The sequence below is a fragment of the Scatophagus argus genome, chromosome 15 (assembly GCF_020382885.2).
Source record: "Scatophagus argus isolate fScaArg1 chromosome 15, fScaArg1.pri, whole genome shotgun sequence".
NCBI classification, from domain to species: domain Eukaryota; kingdom Metazoa; phylum Chordata; class Actinopteri; family Scatophagidae; genus Scatophagus; species Scatophagus argus.
In genome coordinates this window covers 6101015-6124302 of record NC_058507.1, presented here as the reverse complement: position 1 = coordinate 6124302, position 23288 = coordinate 6101015, and the positions used below count along the sequence as shown (strand labels likewise).

The following is a 23288-nucleotide window of genomic DNA, read 5'->3' as shown; positions in this document are numbered from 1 at the left end:
TAACCCAGTATTAGTATTTCTACCTGTGAAACTGACTGTAACAAGCTGACAACTCAGTCTGATATCAGACTCCCAGATTCACAAACTGCACCTGAACTAATAAATATTTAGTCCACACTAGAAATGATGAGAGGTTTTGTGCCATAGCAGATCCACACTGACACTCGTCAGTGTAAATATTGTACAAAAATCAGTCCAGTTTTAGTCTATGTTCTTAAACAGGGGCTATGCTGCTGCTCTGATGTAAACTGCTTCACCTAACAAAAAGACTGGTTTTGGTTAGCAGATTCTCAAAACTGAAAATATATTCAGTACACCCCTAGTTTTTAGTGAGCTCCTCGAGCATCCAACAAGAGATGTTAACCGTCACTTCAAACAAGGGCTCTTCCATAATGCATCCATGACTATGACTAAAACTCCAGTTAGTCAATTAAATGGGAAAACCTTGTCACAGTGCTGCCCTGCTGGCAAAGATAGCCTTGATGTAACAGAAAGTTACTTTTTAATCGTAATACCAGTTGGGGATATGATAAAACACCCGGACCAGTCACATTATCCGGGGGGACGGACCGGGACTCAAACGCAGAACCCCCCAATTTGACAGACACCATGACAAAAGGGCACTCCCCAAGAAAAATCTTAACTTGAACATTTCTGTCTCCTCACCCTCCTTGCAGAGAAGCCAAAGAAATGCTGCTGTGTAACAGCATCATGCGCATAAAAAGTAGACTGCATAGTTAGGCGTAGGTGTACAGTACTTATGCTGAAATTCCTCGACTGCAGTTTTGCCTGAAAACTCAGGAATGACAGTAGCGCAGAGATGAAGAAAGTATGAGCCGCAGACTTGGAGAGGTTTTTGGGAGGATGAACTGTGGTGACACATCTTGCAGGGCTCACGCTCACACTTTTAAATCGTATCTCGGTGCACGGCAGATGTGCCTCCTACTCAGCAGCAAAAATAAAACCAGTTTTGATGGGACCATATGTCAGCCTGACCCAATGTTCCATACTCTTTTTATTTGGTCTGTGGACACACTTAATGGGAATGGGAGCGAGGGACGTGTGAGTTGGAGTGTGCTCGTGACTGGGGGTTGTATCTGCATTTAGTGAGCTTATAAAATGCCCCAAATCTACCTGTGTGATACAGACACAGAATATAGAGCACAATAATAATTCTGATCAAGATGTGTACTCAGCAGGACTATCAAATCAAGATGTGAACTATTTTTATTCCTTATTTTTGGCATTGCTCTATTGTTATAGCTGTAGAGATGAGGTCCAGAGCCGATAACATCTCGGAGAAAACTCTAACTGCATATCTTTAAGGTATTTCTATAGGGCTTTGTTCCAACGTTAATCATAGACTTTGAAAATATCTCAGCATGACAGCCAGTATGTTTAAAATATAGATTAGATTAGAGCGTTGGCAGTATCCTCAAAAACAAGGTCCCAATATTAACACAACAAAATACAATCAAAATCATTAAATTGTTGGCTAATTATGTGTTAGAGAAAAACAAGGTTTTAACTAAATAAAAAAGATGATTCAAAAACTAATCCTGTTAGTTTGATTACTTGATTATTTATTTATCAATTGGTTTATTAAACAGGATCAGTATGGGTAAAAAACATAAGAAAAAGACACAACAGATGCAACTGATATAAGGCATCAAGCTGAAAACTGTCTCACGCGTCCCTTAACTTTACTAATAACTAATAATGGGATTTACTTTCATTCAGACAATTATTTTGTAGGTCATGTAAAAAATAATCGGATGATAAATCAATAATAAAAACAACTGAACTGTACTGAAGCTGAAGCTTTTAATCCAGATGAAGTGTTTCAGAATAATCTGGAGCAACGATGACAGAGGGACACTGCGAGTTGACTGTAGTTACCATGACTGCATCCACCATGTTTTATGCAAAGAAACACAGAGCTCCTTAAAGTTTATCAGGTCAGCCACTGGCGATGAGGCAGTTATCCCCTCGGCCGTCTCATCTTGCAACACGTGACGTCCCCTTGGTCTGCCTGGTAAGGTTTGCCCTGTTTATTCCTGAGCCCAAACATGACTGCAAACTACAGAGTGCAAAGGACTGCATCCTTAATGACTTGTGTAATAAATGATTCAGACCCTGAGGCTGTGGAGAACAAGCAAGGAACAGCTAAAGAGCAGGAACAGAAGAAGAAGAAGAAAGAGAGGGAGGGAGGGAATAAAAGAAAGGCTGATAGAGAGACTTGATGTTGAAGATACCTCATTAAAGGTTAAGAGACAGAGACAATAAAACAGAATAAGACAGAGGAGGAGACAGAGAGACTGTAGCAAAGGTAAACCAGGGAAGTGGAGGAGGAGAAAAAGAGGGCAGGTGAACGGCAGGTGACAGAGGGCAAGGAGAGAGTGACTGAGATGCAGGTTTAATCTACAGTCCTGATCAGGAAAACAGAAAAGAGATACATCATCTACAGTGTTTCCTCTCCTGCTAAAAATGTCCCAGTAAGGACCTAAAAGAGCTCCAGCTGCATTCTTAGCATCATCAAAGAAGAAGAAACCAGAGGTTATTGTATGTAAACCACGCAGCGCGCACAGTACAGTAAATAAATCATGCTTCATTCTGCTCCTCTCTGCAGAACAACAGCACACACTGCTCTTCTACATCCACACGGATAACCAAGTATGAAAAAGTAATAACAACTAAACACATGCAAATAACTCAGAGCTCCGACAGGAGTGTGAGCGCTGATTTAGCCCAAATAAACAAAAAAGCCTCACCAAGACGGCTCTAAGAGCAATAAAGCCTGTGACAAATGCTTTCTGAACTCTTTGGGCGGCTGCCTCCTGAGGATTTTAGTGGAGGCAGTAAGAGGACAATTAAAGTACATCCCTGAAAGGTGCACATGGCTCTCCGGTATCACCTCACATCACGAGACCTTGAGAGGAGACAGAGCGCACATAGATGCTCCTGGCCATTTCTGGGACAACAGAAGAGGAGGAAGGAGAGGAGGAAGGAGAGGAGGAAGGGGGATTGTTGCTTGTGGGCATCCCGCTGAGCTGTCTCCAGATGAGTAGTTCCAACAAGCTCAATACGACAGCAGCCCTCTGTACGCTCACTGCTGAACACAGCCCTCAGGAGTCGTCTGAATACTCGCTTCTGTTTAACCACAAAATTCCGGTGGAAGTTTCACAGAGAACATCAAAACAATATTAAAATAATTAGTGATATAAGACTCAGTATCATCTACAGAGTGTAAGATGTGTGTTGTCTTTTCTCGGTCTTCAAGGCAATCATTACAGGTAAGGAAGGTAATACCAGAGCTTATTTGAGTTCAACATCCCAAATCAGCAATCCCCAAATTATATCTTCATATTTTTGGTTAGCTGGCCAGCACTATTTACCATATAGTTATTTTGTGTATAAAGTTTTTCTCAATTGAATCTCCTGAAAATGCATTTTATGGTGAACTTTACATGGGCACCATAATATAAAACAACATACACTAAGATAAAAGATTTTATCCGATCTTGAAGCATGACTATACACCTTTTGCTGCACAGTAGGCACAAGCAGCAGATGCAGGATAAAGACACACTGCGAGAGGACACTTTACAAAGATTCTCTTAAATTTTCATTTGAATTTTCTTAAGTATGAGTTACTGAGTGTAGCTTTCGTTTCAGGTCTGCACTAATTAATCACACAGTTTTTTATTAACTGCGTGATTTCCATTTCAGCAATGGCAGAACTTTGACTGAAGGGCGAGCTTGGTCTTTTTTGGAAGCACAGCTGAGACATTCAGGTGCGGTATGTTTGGCTGTACTCAGCTCTGTTGCAACAGAGGCTGCCACTGTCCTGCCACCTTTTGACATGCATTCATTATTTCCGAATGCGGCGTCATATAGAGTGTTTTCACTCTCTGTTGACTGGACTGCAGCAGAGTCCTGTCAAACCTGTGCTGCGTTCCTTTTCCAGCTTCCTGGCTTGTTTCCTCCTACGTATCAGTACAAGCCTTACTAAACATTCCTCTGTTTCACATGCTTTTACTCAGTAATCTCTCAGCCCCATGACTTATTCATGCTGATGGATTTTCCCTGTATACAGCCCGATCTGTCTTTTCCCACAGTCAGCTCTTACTGGACATGAGCCAGTGGTCCTACAGTACGCTGCTACATGCCTGAGTCATGGCTGGTGCGTCCTGTCCTGTAGCTGTGATACCATGTTCAGGAATTCAGATGAAACTTGTCTCCTGGTAGCTTTGCTTAGACGCATCCTCATGACATGTTTTCTGTCTAAGATGAATAGCCTGAGCTTTAGCTAAAACGACTCACATTCTGCAGCTGCTTCTCGAGTGTTTTCTCTCATAAAGCTTGAACAGGAACTCCACTATCTGTTTACAGGTGTTGGCGAGCACTAAATGGACTACATTTATGTGGTGCTTTTCTAGTTTTAACAAACACTCAAAGCACTTTATAACACAAGCCAGCATTCACCCGTTCACTCACACATGCACACACTGGTGGCAGAGGCTACTGTGCAAGGTGCCACCTGCTCACAAAATCAGTCACACATCCGAAGGAGCTTGGAGTTCAGTATCTTGTCTGAGGTCACTTCAATGCACAGGGAGAGCCGGAGATCGAAACACTGACCTTATGATTGGGAAATGACCCATTCAACTCCCCCGCCACCACTACTGACAATGTGGAAAAAAACAACAACATTATTTTGGCTCCAGAAGGAGCTGCACACACACCAAAAACAAAACATAAATTGCCTTGAGTGGCATCAACTGAGGGTGAAGACTACAAGGTTGAAAATGACAAAAATCTCTGGGGGAGTTGAGTCAGAACTTAGCTGATACCAGCACAACACCCCCAACCATACAAGCTGGGGGGGGAAAGCTGCAGAAATATTCAACAGCATTGACTTCAGTTTCTGAGAAAGACATAAGAAAATGGATGAACTGCTGAAATCAATAAATGCAAAGCACAAACTATTTTTCCGTCTCTTCCTCTATTTATCACTTGTGTTTTTCAGTTATTTTTTGCTCTGTCCAGCGTGATTCTGCAGCAGTCTCGACCAGATCTCCCTAATAGTGGTCAAATAAGAAGTTAACAAAATTTCATGAAATGCAACTGATAGATCGATTCCCATTGACCTCTCTTCACAGGTTTGCTGCTTCACGTATCAGTTGTCCCTGCAGTCTTCAGAAACTGTCGATACTTGAAATCTAGCAGAGGCAAAAAAAAAAATAAATAAATAAAAGCATGTTTCCTGTTCCTGCATCGTCTCCTCCATTTTCTTGCTCTCACTAATGCACTCCTGTCATCAGGGAGTTGGATAGCATAGTGCAAGCTAACAAAAATCCACAGTGACGGCAAACCTCTCTCTTAAAACCTTAATAACATAGGCAGGGAAATGTTAAACCATCAGAGAAAATGATCATTTTCAAACACTAAGGAAAAGAGGGGAGGTTAGGATCAAAACATACAAACACTTTATTCAGTGCTTACAGTGTGTGAAGAGTGAGGGGCCATATGGAGAATAGGTGACAAGGAAAAAATGATGAATATGTTTTTTGTTTTTTTAAGGATAATGGAGCACATACGAGTGCTCAACACTACCTGGCAATGAATGGCTTTGGAGGGAAAAACATCTCAACCTTTTTTGCCATTTTCCAATGAATTATTCAAAGCCAAGTCAGTGAACAATTGGGGCAGAGCCACAGCTTCCTGAAAATAAATAAATGACTACCATATACATTCAATAAAAGGACCACCGCAATGGAAGCTGAAACTTTTCTCTTTTTTTTTGCTGCTGCCTTTTTCCACTTCTCACAACAGGATGACAAACACACTTCACACTTGCTGACATCACAGCCCAACCTCCCTGCGATCCCATCCAGGCCTAAACACAAACAAAAGTTGGGGAAGGGAGGGGCTTGATTGGAAAGGTGTCATCTCTCTCATCTGTGAGGCATTTGGAGGTGGGGGGGGCGCGACACAAACTCCCTCTCAAACAGACACAGTCACACACAGCTCTTCCATCAGGACCCTGTACCTTGCAGCTGTCTGAAGCGTCCATCCAGGATGGAGTTGAAACAGATGTTTGAGGTGCTGTAACTCAGCCAGCGAGCCCGCTTCATACTTTTAGCAGAGGAGGAAGAGGAGGAGGAGAGGAGGGCCGTGGGAGGGTGAGGGTGAGAGGGCCTCTGACGTCTGGGGGTGCAGGAGGAGGATGAGGAAGAGGACGAAGACAAAGGGGGGAGTCCCGAGGGCGCCACGGAGAGTGGGATGTGCAGGAGAGTGCCGTTCCTCTCCGGGTGGTGTTCAGGCTCCTGCTGCTTCACGCTGCTGCTGCCTCCTCTCGCAGTCTTCCTGCTTTCAGGTCTCTGGGCCCGGTGGACCGCCGGGGTGCTCCTGCTCCGGCTGCTGCTCATGCCGACCCGAACAGGGGCCTCTTTCTCTGCCAGGGCATAGGGACGGCTGGCAGCATCCTTGGTCCCTCCGCTGCTGCTCCGGACGGCTGTAGTCTCCCTGCTGCTGGCCTTCAGGCTGATCTTGACCTCTCTGAGCCGGGGCTGGCTTATAGGGGCAGCGCGCAGCAGGCACGGGCTGCTCATCTTGACCCCCCCAACCCCCAAACGACGACAGCGACAACAACAACAACACACAGCCCGGAGCCGGCAGAGGAGCTTGGCACTCCACGTCTCTCCTCTTCTCTGTCTCTTGGCTCTCTGTCCTCCTTTCCAGATCCCTCTTGTGCTCACTCCTGCTCCCTCACTCCCTCCCTCCCTCCCGCCCTCCTTCCTTTCTTCTCTCTTTCTCACTCTCTCCTCACTGCTGCCGTGACGATGCTGTGCCGCCACTCTCAGACGGCACAAGGGCTCAGGCAGCCTTCGGTTCAGTTCAGAGTGAATTCTCTCTCCTCAGCCATGCATACAATATGTTTCACTGCACGCTCCCACACAGTCGTGACATCACTTAATGTGAAGTGTTTAACTGGCACAGTTGTGGTTTCCTGTGCTAATAATGCAAAACAAAACTGGGTATCTACAGGAATGTGTCCTTTCTTAGGTTCCTGTGAGAATCAGTGTAAATGGCTGCATATCCAGTGCGTTCTGTAAGTGCTTTGAGGGCATGCTGGGTGCTTGTTTCTGAGTTTCCAAGCTGTAAATCAGCAGTGGGTGTCATTCATTCTCTCTCAACTCATGCCTCTCTCTCTCTCTTCACTTTCCTCCCTTCCCCTTACCACTCTCTCTCTCCCTCTCCCTCTGACAGGAAACACTGATTGCATTACAGAAACATCAGTGCAGCAGCACTCTAACACAATATCACCAACACCCACTCAGAAGCCTTGATCACTTAAAGAGACAGCAAGAAAAGTGGTGAGAGCGCAGCCCGACAAACGCTCTGGACACACAATTTTAAACATTTTGGCCACCCTGATGTAGTCCTGGATATCGAAATCAAATACATTAGTTCAGACCTAAATGTATGCGTAGCATCAAGTGCTGAAATCCAGGATTGACGGTCCATCAACTGGTGGAGTAAACTGTACGAGCCGTCGTGTTCACCTGCAAGACGATGAGTGGGCGGTACAAGTCGGCTGGTAAGCAAACACCTGATGAACGAGCCAATGACTGTGAAGAGTGAATGAAGCAACTCAGTGAATGCAAGCAAATCAGTGGTCTGTTTCTGCACTGCAACGCAATGCTGTGTATAAAACTTTTCATTATCACGAGGAGACATCGTAGGAGTGCATTAGAATATCCGAGTTTCTATTCCTCTATTCTGCCACTGAAGGTATTTTTTTTTTATTTCAGTTACCACTAATGCCCACGGAAACACAGATTCATCCAGGACTTGAGGAGCCTCAAGAAAAAGCTGGTGATAAACATGTGGAAACCGACAATGTGTGTTGGTTGGCTCTCAGCCGCGGGCCAAGTGGTTTTGACTGAGGAAGAAAATCTTTAAAATGAGCTAACAAATACAATTTCACTGACAAAAAAATCTTAGTAATTATCTGAAACAGCTGGGCACTTTTTGCTTTCAGCAAATTACTAAGACAGATATAAATAGTGTTTTTGTTGGAGACTGTTTTCAGCATTCAGCATAGAGCTGGTGAGTATTTAGTGCAGAGGGATTTTGAATGTGGGACCCCCTCAAAATAAACTACATTAACCATATTCTTCTTTATGAAGAAACCTGTCAGCCAGTTCAAAGGTTTGGACCTCTGCACTGTGTTGCCTGTAAGGAACTGTAAAGAACTTCATAAAGTCTGCTAAATATTATCTTTTTCATTCTTGTGTAGTTGCATTTAATGTGTGCAAACTGTAGCCTCTTTTGCTAAATTAGGGATTTGCGGGAAAAACACACGTTCACAGTTAACAAAGCAAAGAAGAAAAAGGTTCCGGTGTCCATTTGGAAACGTCCATTTGGCGTCATGTCAGCGTTAGTATTAGAAGTTTTCAAACCCTGAAGTGCCTTCTCCACAGAGCTGAATTTTACCACCTTACTTCTGACCTCTCTTGCGTTGGCTGCTTTACAGAAACGACCCTCACCTCCCCTTTTTTGCCCTGCGCTTCCTTCATGCACAGAAACACTGCTATTTTAAAAGCCCAAGCAGCCGTTTCACAGGTGGGTCACGGCTCACCAGCTTAACCAGAAATGCCAGAGATCTGTGCTATGGGAGGCAGACGGGCAGGGCAGCTGTCCAGATCGGTCAGTCTGTGGACATTCAGGGAATGTGCAAGCGATCCCACTTACTTGCACAGGGTGTGGAGTCGTGTCAGGGCTCAGCTGCTCGGGGAGTGTGTGTGACACCCACGAGAAACATGCACACACACACACAGAACACCTGCAGATCTAGCTGAGGACGTTGGAGTAGAATAATGGATCATCTGTGGTGTGATTTCTTTTATTTCTTGTTTGTTTTTTTGGACTAAATCAAAGTGGAGGTCACATTCAAACCTACCCATTATAGCTCATCCTTTCCGCCCTTCTCACACCCATAAAGAGACGCTGTCATCTCAAAAATCTGTCACATGAATGCCTCAGAGAGGACGCAGCCTGTTTACCATGCACGCACTCACCTGCGAGGGCCTTGATGCGTGAGCGCTCAAACAGCCTGGCGGAGCTGTTGTCATTGTCTAGTTCCTCGTCAGAGAGGTCGAAGCGGGTGTTGATGTGGCTGTACTGCTGCGTGATCTCCGCATTGTCAAAGTCTGTGGTGGAAGTCATGGCGGTAGCCAGCGTGGCGGCCAAGTGAGGGGACGACAGCCGGCGTCCTCAGGTGGTGTATGGGGAAATGAGTGGAAGAGACAAAATGGCAGGATGGACCTCGAACAGTGGAGCTAGTCTGAAACAGAGGGCAAAGGCAGACAGTAGGGGTGTTAATATGATTGATTATGATGATTAACTCGGGTTCAGCATGTACTAGACTGAAACGGAAACTGCTTGAACAATACAATTATATCAGAAATCACAAGAGAACAGAGGTTTAAAGTCTCCATCCACACAAAAATATGTCTTTATTGTTGCTGTGTCACCTGGATGTTTGACCTTCACCGTGAAGAATGATGCATGTCACACCGGAAAGCTGTTGTCACACTCATCTACTGAAGGGCTAAAGTGTCTCTGCGCTTGTTTCAACTCTAAGTTTAAGACGTGTGCTGTAAGCGTGAGGAGGATTTTGTCACATCACAGTGGTACAACATGAAACTTACACAAGTGTGATGTGGAAGCTGTGGACTGTGGACGTTAACAATGTGTGCATAGTGACAGATTTTCTGATGAGTGATGGAGAAGACGTCATTTCAAGATTAATATTTTTATGTGTCTGCATTAGTGCCTGTTTGAAATATAAATACACAGATGTGATAGAACAGATGACTATGGGCACAAATATTAAGATGTAGCGCTGTAAAATACTGCACAGTGTTCTCTATTCCGCAGGATACTGCAGGATGTCAGGCTGGAAAGATTGGTCACTAAAACTACTAACCGAAAATGAATTCTAAACTTTTTTTTGATATTCTTTTGAGGGACTTTTAAAACCAGTTGCCTGAAATTTGCCTGACTGTGAATTTGACTTGGAGCTGGGAAAATGAAAGACTTTTGATGACATTACCTTTGCCTCAAAGACATTGTAATGGACACCTTTGTGATGTTTCACAGGCCAGACGATCAAAGAATTACTGGAGAAAATTGTGAGTGATGTGCAGCCCTCCTAGGAGCAAAACCCAGCAAATCCAGCTTTCTCTGTGAGGAGCACTGTCCATTTAGTTTGTATTTTTGGTGTTAACTTTCAATCTATAAAATCCCATTGGGAAGGGGCTCTATCTATATCCGGCATTAGAATGTAATTCTGGCAATTTGAAGAAATCTATCTGATCTCAGAGGTGGTGCAGATGTATTTTCACGCAGGAATCTCGCCTGTCATTACTTTCACATTGGCCCTGCGAGCTCCTGCGCCTGCCATAATCTCCATTTTGTGTGTGTCGCTTTGCTCAGCTGCCTGCCTGTTCTTTGTGTGGAATGGCGGGTTGAAGGGTAACCGCTCAGATAGCTCTATCTGGGAGCAGCATAACTGTCTTATCATGCTTCACGGGGGGGAGGGGGAGCAACCCCTCCGTACTGCAGAACATGACGAAGCCGCCCCCTTTGAATGATGCAGCTCACGTAGTTTGAACTGCGAGAGTGTGTGTGTTTACGTATTTCCGTCGGTGGGTATTTGTGAGTGAATAAGTCTGTGAGGTGAAGTGAGGCCTTGAAACCATTCACTAAGAATACATACAACAGCTAAATGCTACATATTTTTCATGTCAGAAGAACAATCTCCTTGTTCTACTTATACTTCAATCCCAGTACATTTCAGTGGGACAGTAGTGGAGGTATAAGACTGCACAACATGCCTCAAAACTGTATGAAAGTACAGTACTTGAGTAAATATACTAAGTTACTTCCCAACACTGCTGACAAAAACTCACAATGAGACAGAGAGAAGAGAAGAGGCCCTCAGTGCTGCACAATGATGGAGTCCTACAGGTCTCCAGTATCAGCTCTCTGCAGGCGGCTGTTATCAGGCTGGGGATGCTCCACCCACCCCTGGGGATCCCCTTATCACCTCACACACAACCTGGACAGGACTACAGCACGACACGCTCCTGCCGCACAAACGCTCTTCACGCTCACTGTACAAACCCGTATCCACAAGCTGTCACATGTACACAACAATCTATAAGACTCCGATCGGCGTCAAAGGACCGGCAGACACAAACTGCAGCAAATTAAGAGCGTGAGCTGGGACTTATTCTCAGTGATAGTGCACCGCGCTCCGTTCAGAGCCGCACGAAGGCAAGCTGTGACAGTCCGCTGACAGAAAGCTCGCTGCCTGCCACAGCCGGCGTGTGTCTGTCAATGGTGAGTCGTTCTCCTGTGGCGTCCTTGACTGTCCTGCTCACTCACAGTAGGTCACCCTGTGAGTTTTAACTTCCTGCAATGCAGAATAAAAGTCTGAAGATGCAGTCCCCGATATAAACTGCTGAGGAGCGAGGGTTATCACTGAGCTCGAACAGCACCTGTACACCTTGTAACTGTGAGGTGTTTCTCACCTGATAATGAAAAGTGAGAGTGTGGAACCATTCCTAAAAAAAAAAAAAAAAACAACAACAACACCTTTTTCCATTAGAGCTGCCAGAGTTTTGATTATTCTTATGATTATTCACGACAGCCTCACACAACTCCCAGCATGGATGTAGAACCACAGCAGTGCATTGAGGTAAATGCTAACACGTTCACAGCGACAATGCTGACATGCTGACATCACGCAGCTTTAATGTGACAATGTTCACCGTCGTCGCACAAACAGAGCTGAGGGGGAGCTGTGGGGAATGTCAGTTATTTGGTCATAAACAAACAGAAATGTTGACCTAACCGTCTAAGTCTACAGGAATTATCACCATGGACTTCTGCCAGTCCATCTTGCAGATGATTTCACGAGATAAGTCGAAACGTTAGAGCTGATGGCGGCACTACAGGAAAAGACAAGAGGATTCATCCTGTGGGGACCATGGTTGGTTGTTAAGATATTTCAATCTGGACCAAAGTGGTGGACCTACCAACTGACAGACTGATGCTGCCACAGCTAGAGCCACTCGCATGACCAAAAGGCAAAGAAGAAAGCCCAAGTTCCTTCAATCTTTCTGAAACTGGATCCTCCATCCAAACAACTGTCCAAAAAGTCACCCAAAGAGTCCCAATTTACAGTCCTATAAAATAGCTAAAAGCAGCAAATGTTCAGAATATTTCCTTCATATATGAATCACATATTAATCATAAACGTTGACAATTCCTTTTCAGACTCGTCTATTAATCAACCAATGAAGTGTTTGGGCGCTGGTTTAGATGTGTCTGACATGTGTAGCTGTTTGTGTCTGTCACTGACACATAAATGGGCATTATAAGTCATATTATTAGTGTTACCACTGTGAAATATTTGGCATACATTTAACACAAAGTTTGTACAGATAGCATGTTTTTGCCTCCACTGATAAGACACATGATATAATTAATTATTGTTATCATTATAACACTTTGGCACACCTTGTGTTTCGCCTGCAGTACATTAAGTCATCTGCACGCGGTCCAGTAAACATAACATTTCTTTCTAGCTGCACATTCTGAGCCGATGAGTAACGGCTGCTGGAAAACTTCTCAAAAGCTGCAGAAATGTCAGGAGGTGTGATTAAAATGTCGGCTGGAACATCTCCAGATATTCAAGTGCTCGACCTAAGACAATAATATATTGCGTTGCTTTTCATGAAAATTCCACTTGGCATGACAGTGACGAAAGGTGAGTTTTGATGTCTAGTGACGCAGCTCAGCTCTTAAAAGTTTTGGGAAAATAGTTAAAAGGTGTGAATGAGATTTTTACTTTTAAGATTTGCTGAGTACAAACAAATCAATTCCTTGTTTCTTGTTTCTGAGGCGCGAAAAAAAAAAACGTCTCTAACATTTCATGATATCCTTTCCGCCTTTGATTTTAATTGACTGCCCCCCCCTTTTGCTGCTACTGCAAAACTATATAGTAAACAAATATGTACAATGTAAACATCAAATCAGCACCTGAAATGAGTAATAACTGGGGAAGCCACACTCCCAGCTGTAAGTAAACTCCTGGCTGATGCACTCGGAGGAGCAGCAACACATTAGCTGGCATGGAGTGAGCACATTATTCAGATGAGTCAGATGGAGGGGATGAAACAAGAGATGGGTGTGGTCAAGACGTGTGTGCTACAGTCTGTGTGTGAAACTGAAGCAGCAGCAATGAAACCTCTGGCCTGAGGTGGAGCGGAGAGTAACGTCTGAGACATAAACACAAATATGGAGGGAGATGATGAGGGGGTGGGGAGGCCGGGCGACCGCCAAAGTCTGCAGCTTCCTTCTCAAACTCCGCCAGTGTCAACATCGTAGTGATTATTATTCCTGTACTTCAACAAAATATGGGGGGGAGGGGACACATGGTGAAAGTTGAGCATAAGCACACTCTGTTTAGCATAATCCATACTGTGCATTGATTATGTACACAAGATGTGAAAAAGGTCCCTCTGTTGTGGTCGGCATTGTTTTGACTACGACACCGAGCCTGATCTTGTGGACGGTTATGAGGAATCAATAGTAAACTATCATCCCGGAGTGTGTTTACACAGAAGTCACTGCTCGTCCAGACATGGCGACACACTCAAACTTGTCCTTTTAAGGGGAATGAGGAGGGACGTGTCTTCTGCTCAGGGAACATTTTCTTTGTTATTTTGGAAGCCACCACGCTGTCTGGCTCGTGGCTGGACTGAACATTGTGGACAGGAGACGTGCAGAAATACTTGGGCTTAGTTTACCATCAGTGGGGGAATTGAACTGAGTACACTTACTCAAGTACTGGAGCGGAGTACAAATCTGAGGTACCTGTGCTCGAGTATTCAAAGCTACTTTATACTATTTTACTATATGTCCCATGCACATTTTACTCCACTACATTCATCTGAAAGCTTTGGTTACTACTTGCAGATTTTTTTTGATTTTTAAAAAAAAAACTTTTATATTACATGCAAAAGATGACTGGATGACAAAATAGGATGAAATGTTCTATATTAAACTATCCCAAAAGTGCAGAAAAATACTCACTTAATATATACATGAAAAATATAAAAATAAGGTCCACCTTGAGTAACTTCGAGAGTAACATAGTACTTATGCATTAACGCACCAGTAACGATAATAAACATCCAACAACTTTCACATTTGACACTTTTTTTTTGATAATTGTGCACTTTTACCTCAATAAAACTTTAAATTAGATACATTTGTATGTCGCTACTGCAGTATGTTTTTTATACTGCTACTTTTAAGAAACTCAAGGAGTCGAAGCACGTTCCAAACGCCTCGCTAACTTCACGAACACATAAGCTTTAGGAAGGCGCACTTGTCCACGCGCAGTGACGTCATTGTGCGCACTTTCAACGACTCGCGGCCTGCTCGCGGTGAAAGATAACGACCGAGATGAGGCTTAAATTTAGACTAATTTAAGTTAAAGTGTATTTTCTTAAGAGCAGGCCACCTTCGCGTAAACTAAGCTAAAATAATTAGTCTAAGAGCTTTTTAAAAACGACGTCACTGTTTAAAATGGCAGCCTGGTTCCAACAGGTGGTTGTGAGGAAACTTTTTCTTTTCTTTCCAAAACTCTACTTCAAACAACTCTCAGCCTAAATGGAAAGAGCACCATTAAGTGACCGGTGACAGAAATCTGGCCAAAGATCAATAATTTAATTTAACAATGGCGCAACCAGCTCAGCCTTCAATTTACACTTACTTGCTTCTGGATGTCGTCCTGTCCGAAACTGTTTATCTTGAGCCTTCTCCCTGCCAGTAAACCAATTATAATCCCATTGACGCAGCGGGGTCCTGGTCACAGCGGACGGAGGTCTCCACAGCGCGAGGAGGGCACGGGGGACGAGGGAAAGGGACAGCAGGCGCCGCGCGCTCCACGGTCATTCCCGAAAGCCTGCGACTGACCCACCCTGCCGGGTTAAAAATAAAGTGGGCGCATCCAGTACATGATCTGTGCACGCAGGGGACGCACATTCCTGACAAGAGCTGGTGACTCTAAATGGCAGAGACACTTGTGATGTCCTGTGCAGGCCCCTGCTCCCCTCCGCGCCACCCCGCCCCGAGCGGGCTCTAATCTCACACACAAACCACCCACCCACACACCCACCCAGACCCTGTCAGAAATGTCACCTCTGCTGCCGCCCCTGCGTGCCATTTAACACGCAGCGCAGAGAGGAGACGGTTCTGGACGTGGACACCAAGTCCCTGAGACAGATCCTCGCGTTACACAGAACGTCCATTACCTACAGAGTGAAAACACCCGTCACATAACCTGACATCTGTGCTGGAAAGTGACTACATGTACAAGTACTTGACTTAACCTTATGTTACCGTGTACTTAAACTTGTATGTTGTTGTTACCCCCATCAGACGGTTTCATTTAAAATATCTCCTCAAGGCCCAAAGGGGTAAAATTACTTACAAAGAAGTAAAGATTAAAGAAACATCTATACAAAAACAAACAAACAAACAAAAAAAACACCTAAAATTTTGTGTTTTTCTTCTATTCTACCCCCTCATCTCACAACCCATCCGATTCATCTTGTGACACTTTGGAGGGGCCCAAACCTGAGCCTGGGAATCACTGCACCAAAGTACTGAAATGTATACAACACAGTAAAACCAGCAGTAAAATGTTGCCTACATATTGATGCATCAGTCCAACACTGTAATAATGCGTCACAAACAGAACGAGTATTTTCACTTTTGGTACTGCAAGCACATTTTGTTGACAATACTTTCCGTACATTTACTTAAGTTTTAATGCAGTACATCTATTTAGAATTTAGTATTTTCGCATTTAGACATTTTCACATGTACATTTAGTACATTCATGTATTGCCAACTGCTACTTCAGTAATGGATCTGAGTATTTCTTCCACTACTGCCTTGTCAGATGATGTGACACACGCTGTAACACATTTAATTTCTCTGGAGAGGGAATCCATAATTTGGGATTATTTGGTGTGTTTTAAAATACATCAAGACATAGCTCGTGCCACAGATAGGAAACAACTCCATTTGTCTATTATTTGAATTATTTGAATTATTTGAAAATATCAGGATTACTTTCTGTGCTGAATTGTAGACTAATAAAACACTTTTAAAAGGAGGCAGACTGCTTAGACTTAAAGGCTGGATATTGTTGGACCTTTTTCAATAATAACGTTGATAAAATAGCTAATTTTAAATGCCAACACGATATCTGACTTTGAGGAAAATTAATTCTTTTTTTTCTTTTAAACAATTACTTCTCAGATATACTGTCAAACAAAAGCAAGCGTGACATAGGAAGAGAAGTACAAATCTGAGCAAGCAATGTTGCTTTTGTGCTACAGACACTCAATTCCCAGGTTAACTTAGACATAATGTAACTGGAAAGATTAAATGAATGAATTTAAGATATTAAGAAAAAAAAAAAACAAACAAAAAAAAAACAAAACAAAACAAAACAAAACAACCCAACAGCAAATCATTTAAAATACGTATTGTATTCATAAAAATGGCCAAACACGCAGGCCAATCAATATCTTATTGGAAGCAAGGCGTTTATAATAAAATACATTTTCAACAACATCAAAACATAAATTAAAACTTTTTACATAATGAAATGAGCACTCAAAAATACAGACAACAAGAAGTCAGTACAAAAAGTTGTCACCGTGTTCCTTCACTCTGTGCCTTCAGTATTGTCATCTCTTTCTCTTTGGTTCCCCCGAGAACGTCTTTAGTCCTAAACTGAGTCCTGCAGCACCAGAACAGTCGTGAACCTGCAAGCCTACAACTACTGTAAATAATATGGCTTCATATGTGGATAGAGCTGAGCTAGCTTTGACAGCAAACAGTCCTGCCTTTGATCAACTTCTGCATAGGTTTAACAAACGAAAAGGAAAAAAACAACAAACACACTTTTTTAATATATAACATTAATAAATGCATCAACAGTTTTAGGCAAGTAGCCGTAAACACAACACCGCGCTTTGCTCGTGGAAGAAAAATCCCAACACCCTCATAAAACACATTCAACAGCATTTCAATCTGACGGCAGAAGGGACACAATAAATACAAAAGACTTCAGAAACAGGTGAGAACAAAAGGCCTTAAAACTGAGCTTATGCACATTTGGGGTACCACAGTGTGACGATATCTCAACGCAGCTTTAATTATGAAATAAAGAGAGGTCAGAGGTCAGGCTGTGCCAAAGGGGCATCACCCCTGCAGCTGGTGGGATCTTCAGTATCTTGTCTTTTTATTTACTTGCTATGTTCAAAAAGGTCTCAATTTCCCAACCTCCCTGTTTTGCTACAAAATCGTTTCAGGACAAAGTGCTGCTGAGTGGCTTAAAACTGCGCAGGCAAACATTACAAATAACAGCTGAAGAGTAACTAAAATAACTCTTAACATTCCTTCAATACTTCAGCACACCACCTTACGATCTCTGCTGTCCTTATATATCTGTAGGACTGTTACTGGAGTACTGACAGGGCTGAAACAAACAAAGGCCTCCCAGTGCTTATTGATGTTTACCTTAAACCTTTAAAAAGTGGTCTTTTTATTGTGACTGTTTATGTAACTGTTATCTTTACTGCAAAGGAAGGCTGAAATAAAATAATAATTTAGGATGTGAAAAACAATAAAATCCCTTCTCTCCCAAACTACCCTGCCTTCAGCCAGAATTAAAATTACCTTTTATCCTATTCCAACCCGTCAGTATGTACATGTACTGCAACAAAGCAGGGCAAAACAGTATTTGAGAATATTTCCTTAGTATATTTGATATGTTTGACCAAGATTTGAAACTGGTGCTGCCTTCTGCAAATGGACTTAATGTCAAGTGTATGTATATTTCCTTGTCACTACAACACTGGAAATCTATCATAGATATCGTAGATGGACAGGAGGTTAACACTGATGAAAACTCACTTGCATTGTAAATATACATCAAATCAGTGTAACCTTGGGTTATCTTCAATTTAAAGGTTTATATTTGGCTGTCCTTGTTACAATAAGGTGGAAATCAACATATCAACATCACCATATTTCTAACAGGCATTAAGGGAGCTAAATGGCTGATATTTATCATGTTAGAATGGACTAATTAACCTATTTCATCATCAGATGAAAAAAAATCAGTAAGGTGGATAAACTTTGTAGCTTTGCCGCCTTGGATGATTACTTATCGAGTTGTCAAAACCTAAAGGAAACACATGCTCAGTCACTCCTGTGAGACTTCTACGCAATCTTTGGTAAAATAGGATTATGATTGTTACAGGCATTCACGTACAAGACAAATATAAAAATACATTTTCAATATTTTATAAAAAAAAAAAAAAATCTTCATACAAAAAGAATAAAAAAGCTGCTTCACCTTTGTAACTGGGAATCAACAGTGCTCTTGGAATGAAAGAAAGTCAAGTAAAGAAATTTCAGGTGCAAATTCAAAAGACAGACTGACTCCATGCCGGAGAGGGTTTAGTCTAAGTGCTCACTGCTGACGCGTCTTCTTGCTGGATTTACGAGGACGAGAGAAAATCGTCAAGGTCGGCGATGACAGCCGCCTGTCTTCTGGCAACAGTGTTCAACAGTCGGTGAGGGAAGGACGGAGTTCCCAGGTCCACCTGGAAAAGGGCAAATTGATATGGTTGCAGTAAGACCGTGATGTATGTAAACAATTTGACTTTTCAAACTCGCTTGTTGAGATCTTGTAAAACCTCCTACGTGAAACAGAGCATGAAAACAAAGTTAAAATAAAGGTTATGATTTGGGACTTCCACAACCCGAACGCAGACATCCTCTTCGATCAACCCAAACGTTCGAGTTGTTACTGGCAGTTAAAACGCATCGGCGTTGCTAGTGAGCAGAACACGTATCAGCAGGCAGATTTGAACAGGGACCATATCTCACCTGTAGTAAGCAGATGACCCTGGTGACTTCCTGTCCGCCACGCCTAACTGGCTGCAGGACCCAGCAGCTGGGCATCATCTCACCTCGGACGGCATCCACACTGGGACGAGGCAGGGACTCCTCGAACACGGACTGCATCGCCAGCACGCACAGGCCAGCCTGAGGTGAAAATCATCAATAATGTGGACAGTGCAGACTTCCTGATCAGCCAAGAGGCAAATGTACACTGACGATGATAACCAACAGCTGACACGATGTCTCCCCACATCCGCTGCCTCCGGATCGGTCTGGTTTCTGTCAGCATGAGCGGTGGCTAAGTGGCACAGTCTACATTTTGTGGTTGAGAAACTCCATGTCCCGCTGTTAATCATAAGTTGGGCTTAATTACGAAGGACAGCACCGTCTGACCTGCCACACTGATATGACAGTAAACTGATCTTTTTTCTGCTTCAAATGAAAGCGTAATTGTATGTACAACGACTGTGTAAGTGTTCAGTGAACCTCAAAGAAGAGCGGCAGTGATGATCAGGATCGGTTGGATGATTTTACAGCTGCACTCACCTGTTTGGACTCGGTGCTGATGCAGCAGAAGTCACGTGGCTGGCTGAGGTGGCAGGTGGACGGATCTGTGAGTATGTAAACTAAACAGGAATACAGAGAGCGTGTGTGTCACACAGGGAAAAAAATGGCTGATTAAAATCTGAAACTAAAAAAAATAATATGAAAAGAATCAAGACAATGGAAGGGAACCTTGTTGCTAAACAGAGACGGAAAGCAGTTGATTTTACGACCTTCAGAAAAAATCGCAAAATCTAACATTTTGTTATATGATGCAATGATAAATTGAAATTAAACTGTGTATTTATGTGGGGGTGCAAATGGACAAAATTAAACTTTTCATCAGAGCAGAGAAGATGTGGTGAGAGTGATGACGCAAAGGTATTAAATTCAGCATACTGCAGGTGTGAGAGTGAGGTTGGTCACACAATACAGTAAGCAACTGAGTGATGAATGGGTCTGTGTGCTGTACTATACATAACTAATGGACGCAGACGCACAATCTGAAGCAAATACACGTGCAGGATGCATGAACAACTTGCAAAAAATATAAACAGTTTTGCAGAGAAGACAGAAATATATTTATTCTTTCTATATTTACACTGTTGCAAAAATACAGATATTATTTGGAAGGGAGCCTTTTTCCGTCAGATGAAGCTCACGCTGCAAATAACTAGTGTAGTATTTAACAGTATCTCATAAACAGGTTCTTTCCTTGATGAGTATCCTATCATGTTTTAGGTCTACAGTTGGCTGACTACAACAATCCAATGGGATTTCACAAAATTTGCAAATCTATCAGTTCACATTCGAGCCACTCCACCTTCACCAGTGGTGCTTAGATTCTTTATTTACGTAAAAGTAAAAGCAGTAACACCACAACCCAAAAACACTTACTTATAAGTACTGCAGCCAAAGTATTACCCAGGTAAAAGTGCATAATTATGATCACCAAAAAGGACTTCAAGTATGACATGTAAGTATTAGACACATTATGTTATGAATTATTAGTAGCTTAGTAGCTTTTTATTTCTGTAGTTAGCACAGACAAAGCTAATTTGAACTATTCCCTACAATGCTGGATAGTTTAATCCTGAAGTATATTCATATATTAAATTTTGTAAGAAGATTTTATGGGAGTTTTCTTTTTTTGTTTTTTTATATCTTTAGTTTATAAAGTAATTATGTCTGTCAAAAGTGTGACTGAATTAACTCTGACCTGCAGAGGAGCATAGGTATACAGTGGCAATAAATATGAAGTATATCTACCTCAAATTTGCACTTAAATGTAGTTCTTAACTAAATGTACTTCACTCCACTATGGGCGCTGTAATGTACACAAACCACGTGAGGATAAAGACAAAGCAAAGACATTAGCTCACCCAGCTGAGTGCTGTCATCTAGTGGTCGTGTCCACACAGAACGGACTGACTGATTATACATGTGGCTCTTGGACAACTGGCAGATTGTGGTCCACAGTCTGTCCGAAGGCCTGTCGAGCTCCCCGGCCCCGAGGAAACCGTGGACAGATGCACTAGCAGAGGACCTGTAGTAAGCCTGGACACCTCGTTCTTCTCCCTGGTACCTAAATAAACACATACTTGTTACATCAGCAAAGCAATGATATTTATGAAGTTAAGTTGTCCCTTTGCAGAGAGGAAAGTAATGTAAGCATACTACTAGAAAAATTAATTTATTAAAGAGAGGGACTGAGCTCACCTCCAGCCTGCTGTGGCTTTGCCCAGCAGCAAGTTGTTCAAATCCCCGGAAGAAGCCAGTCGCACCTGTGGAGAAGGAAACGCACAATTCAACCTGATACAACCGTCTGACAGATTAGATTAAAACGGGGACAAGAGCTCTAAACACAGGTCTGCTGTTACCTCAGCCAGGGCTCGACCGAGAAGGCTTGATGTGATATCGTGATAGGTTGTGGATATGGAAGAGGAGGAGCCAAAGGAGGCGGTGCGTTGACGTGTACAAGTTGGGGGTGATGGAGATGAGGTCATCAGGGGCTCAAACCCGGCGACAGGAGGCTCAAGACGGACGTCTGGCAGAACACACAGGTAGATGAGAAGATGTGCCGCACCATTGACAGACACGGGCAAAACCACTTTGGAAACTATTTTCAAAGTTACGGCGAATCATATACTGCACGTCAATTTCTAAATTTAAAAAGTTTGTATTTGAATGTTTTTCTTAATTAGAAAATTAGAGTCTATTTTTGAAGACTGTTTTGCCACCATCTGATTGGGTTTTGTGAATCACAGTCCAGTCCTTACCGTGGGCAGACAGCCAGGCTCTCTGCGTCTTCACACTTTGAGGACCACGTAGTGGAGGACGCGTCCTGACCTTCAGCCCTTCGTCCTGGAAACCTGTGATCTGAACAAAAAAGGCAACAACAATACAGTTACCCTCTGTGTTGCTCATTCAGACAGAAATATTACAACAGCTCCAACAGGATGGGTTACTGCCACTATGAAAATAATCCGCAACATCCCACTTGCATTCGAGGATGTTTCAGCTATTGAAACCTGCTGTAATGTGAATGCACCAACCTGTCCAGTCAGAAGAGGTCTGCTGCCGTGCTGTAGCTGGGCGGCGTTGCCACTATTGTACCCCGATGTCGGTCCAGACGAAAGGCTCAGGCTGGATCCCGTGCACAAGGTGCTGTTGCTGATCCTTGTCCGATGTCTCAGGTCATCCTGCCAAATTCACAGTCCACATATTCGGTTTTTGAATGTTTGAAAAATAATCAACATATTAACCATTAACAAAGTCCCCCCCCCCCCCCCTCGGTGCTTAAAGTGACATAAACAGAGAAGTACTGATACTCTCTGACTCCTACTGCAGAGACACAAAACCCGACCTGGACTTCCTGAGACAGAGCTTGCTGCTGAAGCCTCCTCTTCTCCTGCTCGGTCCTCTCACGCAGTCGTTCTCGCGCCTTCGCAATCTCTGTCCTGGCCTCCTCCCGGGCTCGGCCGTAGTCCCGCAACAGCTGCTCGATGTCAGACGGATACTGAGTTTCTCCTCGTGGGGGTTCTTGAATCCTGTCATTCACATAATTTGCATTTAAGAAATAATAAAAACGCTAAACCTAAAAACAATAAAGCATTAAATTTAAGAGTAATATGGACAATTTGATTTACTGTTGTGAGAGAAGCAGCAGTGTTACCTTGTGCTGTCTATCACTTCTTGGCGGAGCTGTTGTAAGTACTCTTTCCGCCTACTGGGCGTAACGGCAGACACCTTGGAGGAAGAAACGGCCTCTTGTGCAGAGCAGTGAGGATGTTTGCTGGGACTCAGACTACGAGCTCTTCGGTAAGTCTGGAGGCGTTCCTCCCGCTCCTGCCTCAAACCCTCAATACTCCTGCGATGTCTGAGAGGAAAGAATCACACAAAAAAGCAAGGTTTAAAATAAGAATATTTAGGTAAATCAGGTCAGGTTACCTAATTTTACTATCAACTATCACAAACCGCCAGGTGTTAAAAGCCGGCATCAAAGGTGTGGTAGTATTTGTCTTGTTTACTTAGTCATGATTAGAAATTTCCTAATCTAAATTAGAACATTTGTCTGAGAAATATAAAAGCTTGTATTGTGCTGAGACAACACTAAACACTGATTCACTGACAAGGTCAGCCTATTCTGTTAGAGTCATCTGTATTGT

General features: G+C 43.1%; 2 protein-coding genes across 4 annotated transcripts in view; both read right to left on the bottom strand.

Annotated features, from left to right (window-relative positions):
* The window catches only part of sptb (spectrin, beta, erythrocytic), a 44292-nt gene extending 29088 nt beyond the window's left edge, over window positions 1-15204 (bottom strand). The window contains exons 1-2 of one of the 2 annotated variants that reach the window (XM_046412213.1): window positions 14861-15204; window positions 9087-9352 (exon numbers count right to left, since the gene is read on the bottom strand). In XM_046412213.1, coding sequence (XP_046268169.1) covers window positions 9087-9234 — 148 coding nt within the window. In that variant the 5' untranslated portion in view covers window positions 9235-9352; window positions 14861-15204. Of the gene's footprint in view, window positions 1-6052; window positions 6678-9086; window positions 9353-14860 lie in introns of those variants that run through there. The other variant, XM_046412214.1, reaches the window with a different exon arrangement.
* A 1175-nt stretch (window positions 15205-16379) lies between these two features.
* Window positions 16380-23288, bottom strand: part of stard9 (StAR-related lipid transfer (START) domain containing 9) — a 40203-nt gene continuing 33294 nt past the window's right edge. For both annotated transcript variants that reach the window (XM_046412210.1, XM_046412212.1), the window contains exons 23-32: window positions 22796-22999; window positions 22487-22670; window positions 22176-22322; window positions 21900-21999; window positions 21501-21667; window positions 21340-21404; window positions 21003-21205; window positions 19624-19703; window positions 19063-19221; window positions 16380-18776 (exon numbers count right to left, since the gene is read on the bottom strand). In XM_046412210.1, coding sequence (XP_046268166.1) covers window positions 18672-18776; window positions 19063-19221; window positions 19624-19703; window positions 21003-21205; window positions 21340-21404; window positions 21501-21667; window positions 21900-21999; window positions 22176-22322; window positions 22487-22670; window positions 22796-22999 — 1414 coding nt within the window. In that variant the 3' untranslated portion in view covers window positions 16380-18671. The remainder of the gene's footprint in view (window positions 18777-19062; window positions 19222-19623; window positions 19704-21002; window positions 21206-21339; window positions 21405-21500; window positions 21668-21899; window positions 22000-22175; window positions 22323-22486; window positions 22671-22795; window positions 23000-23288) is intronic.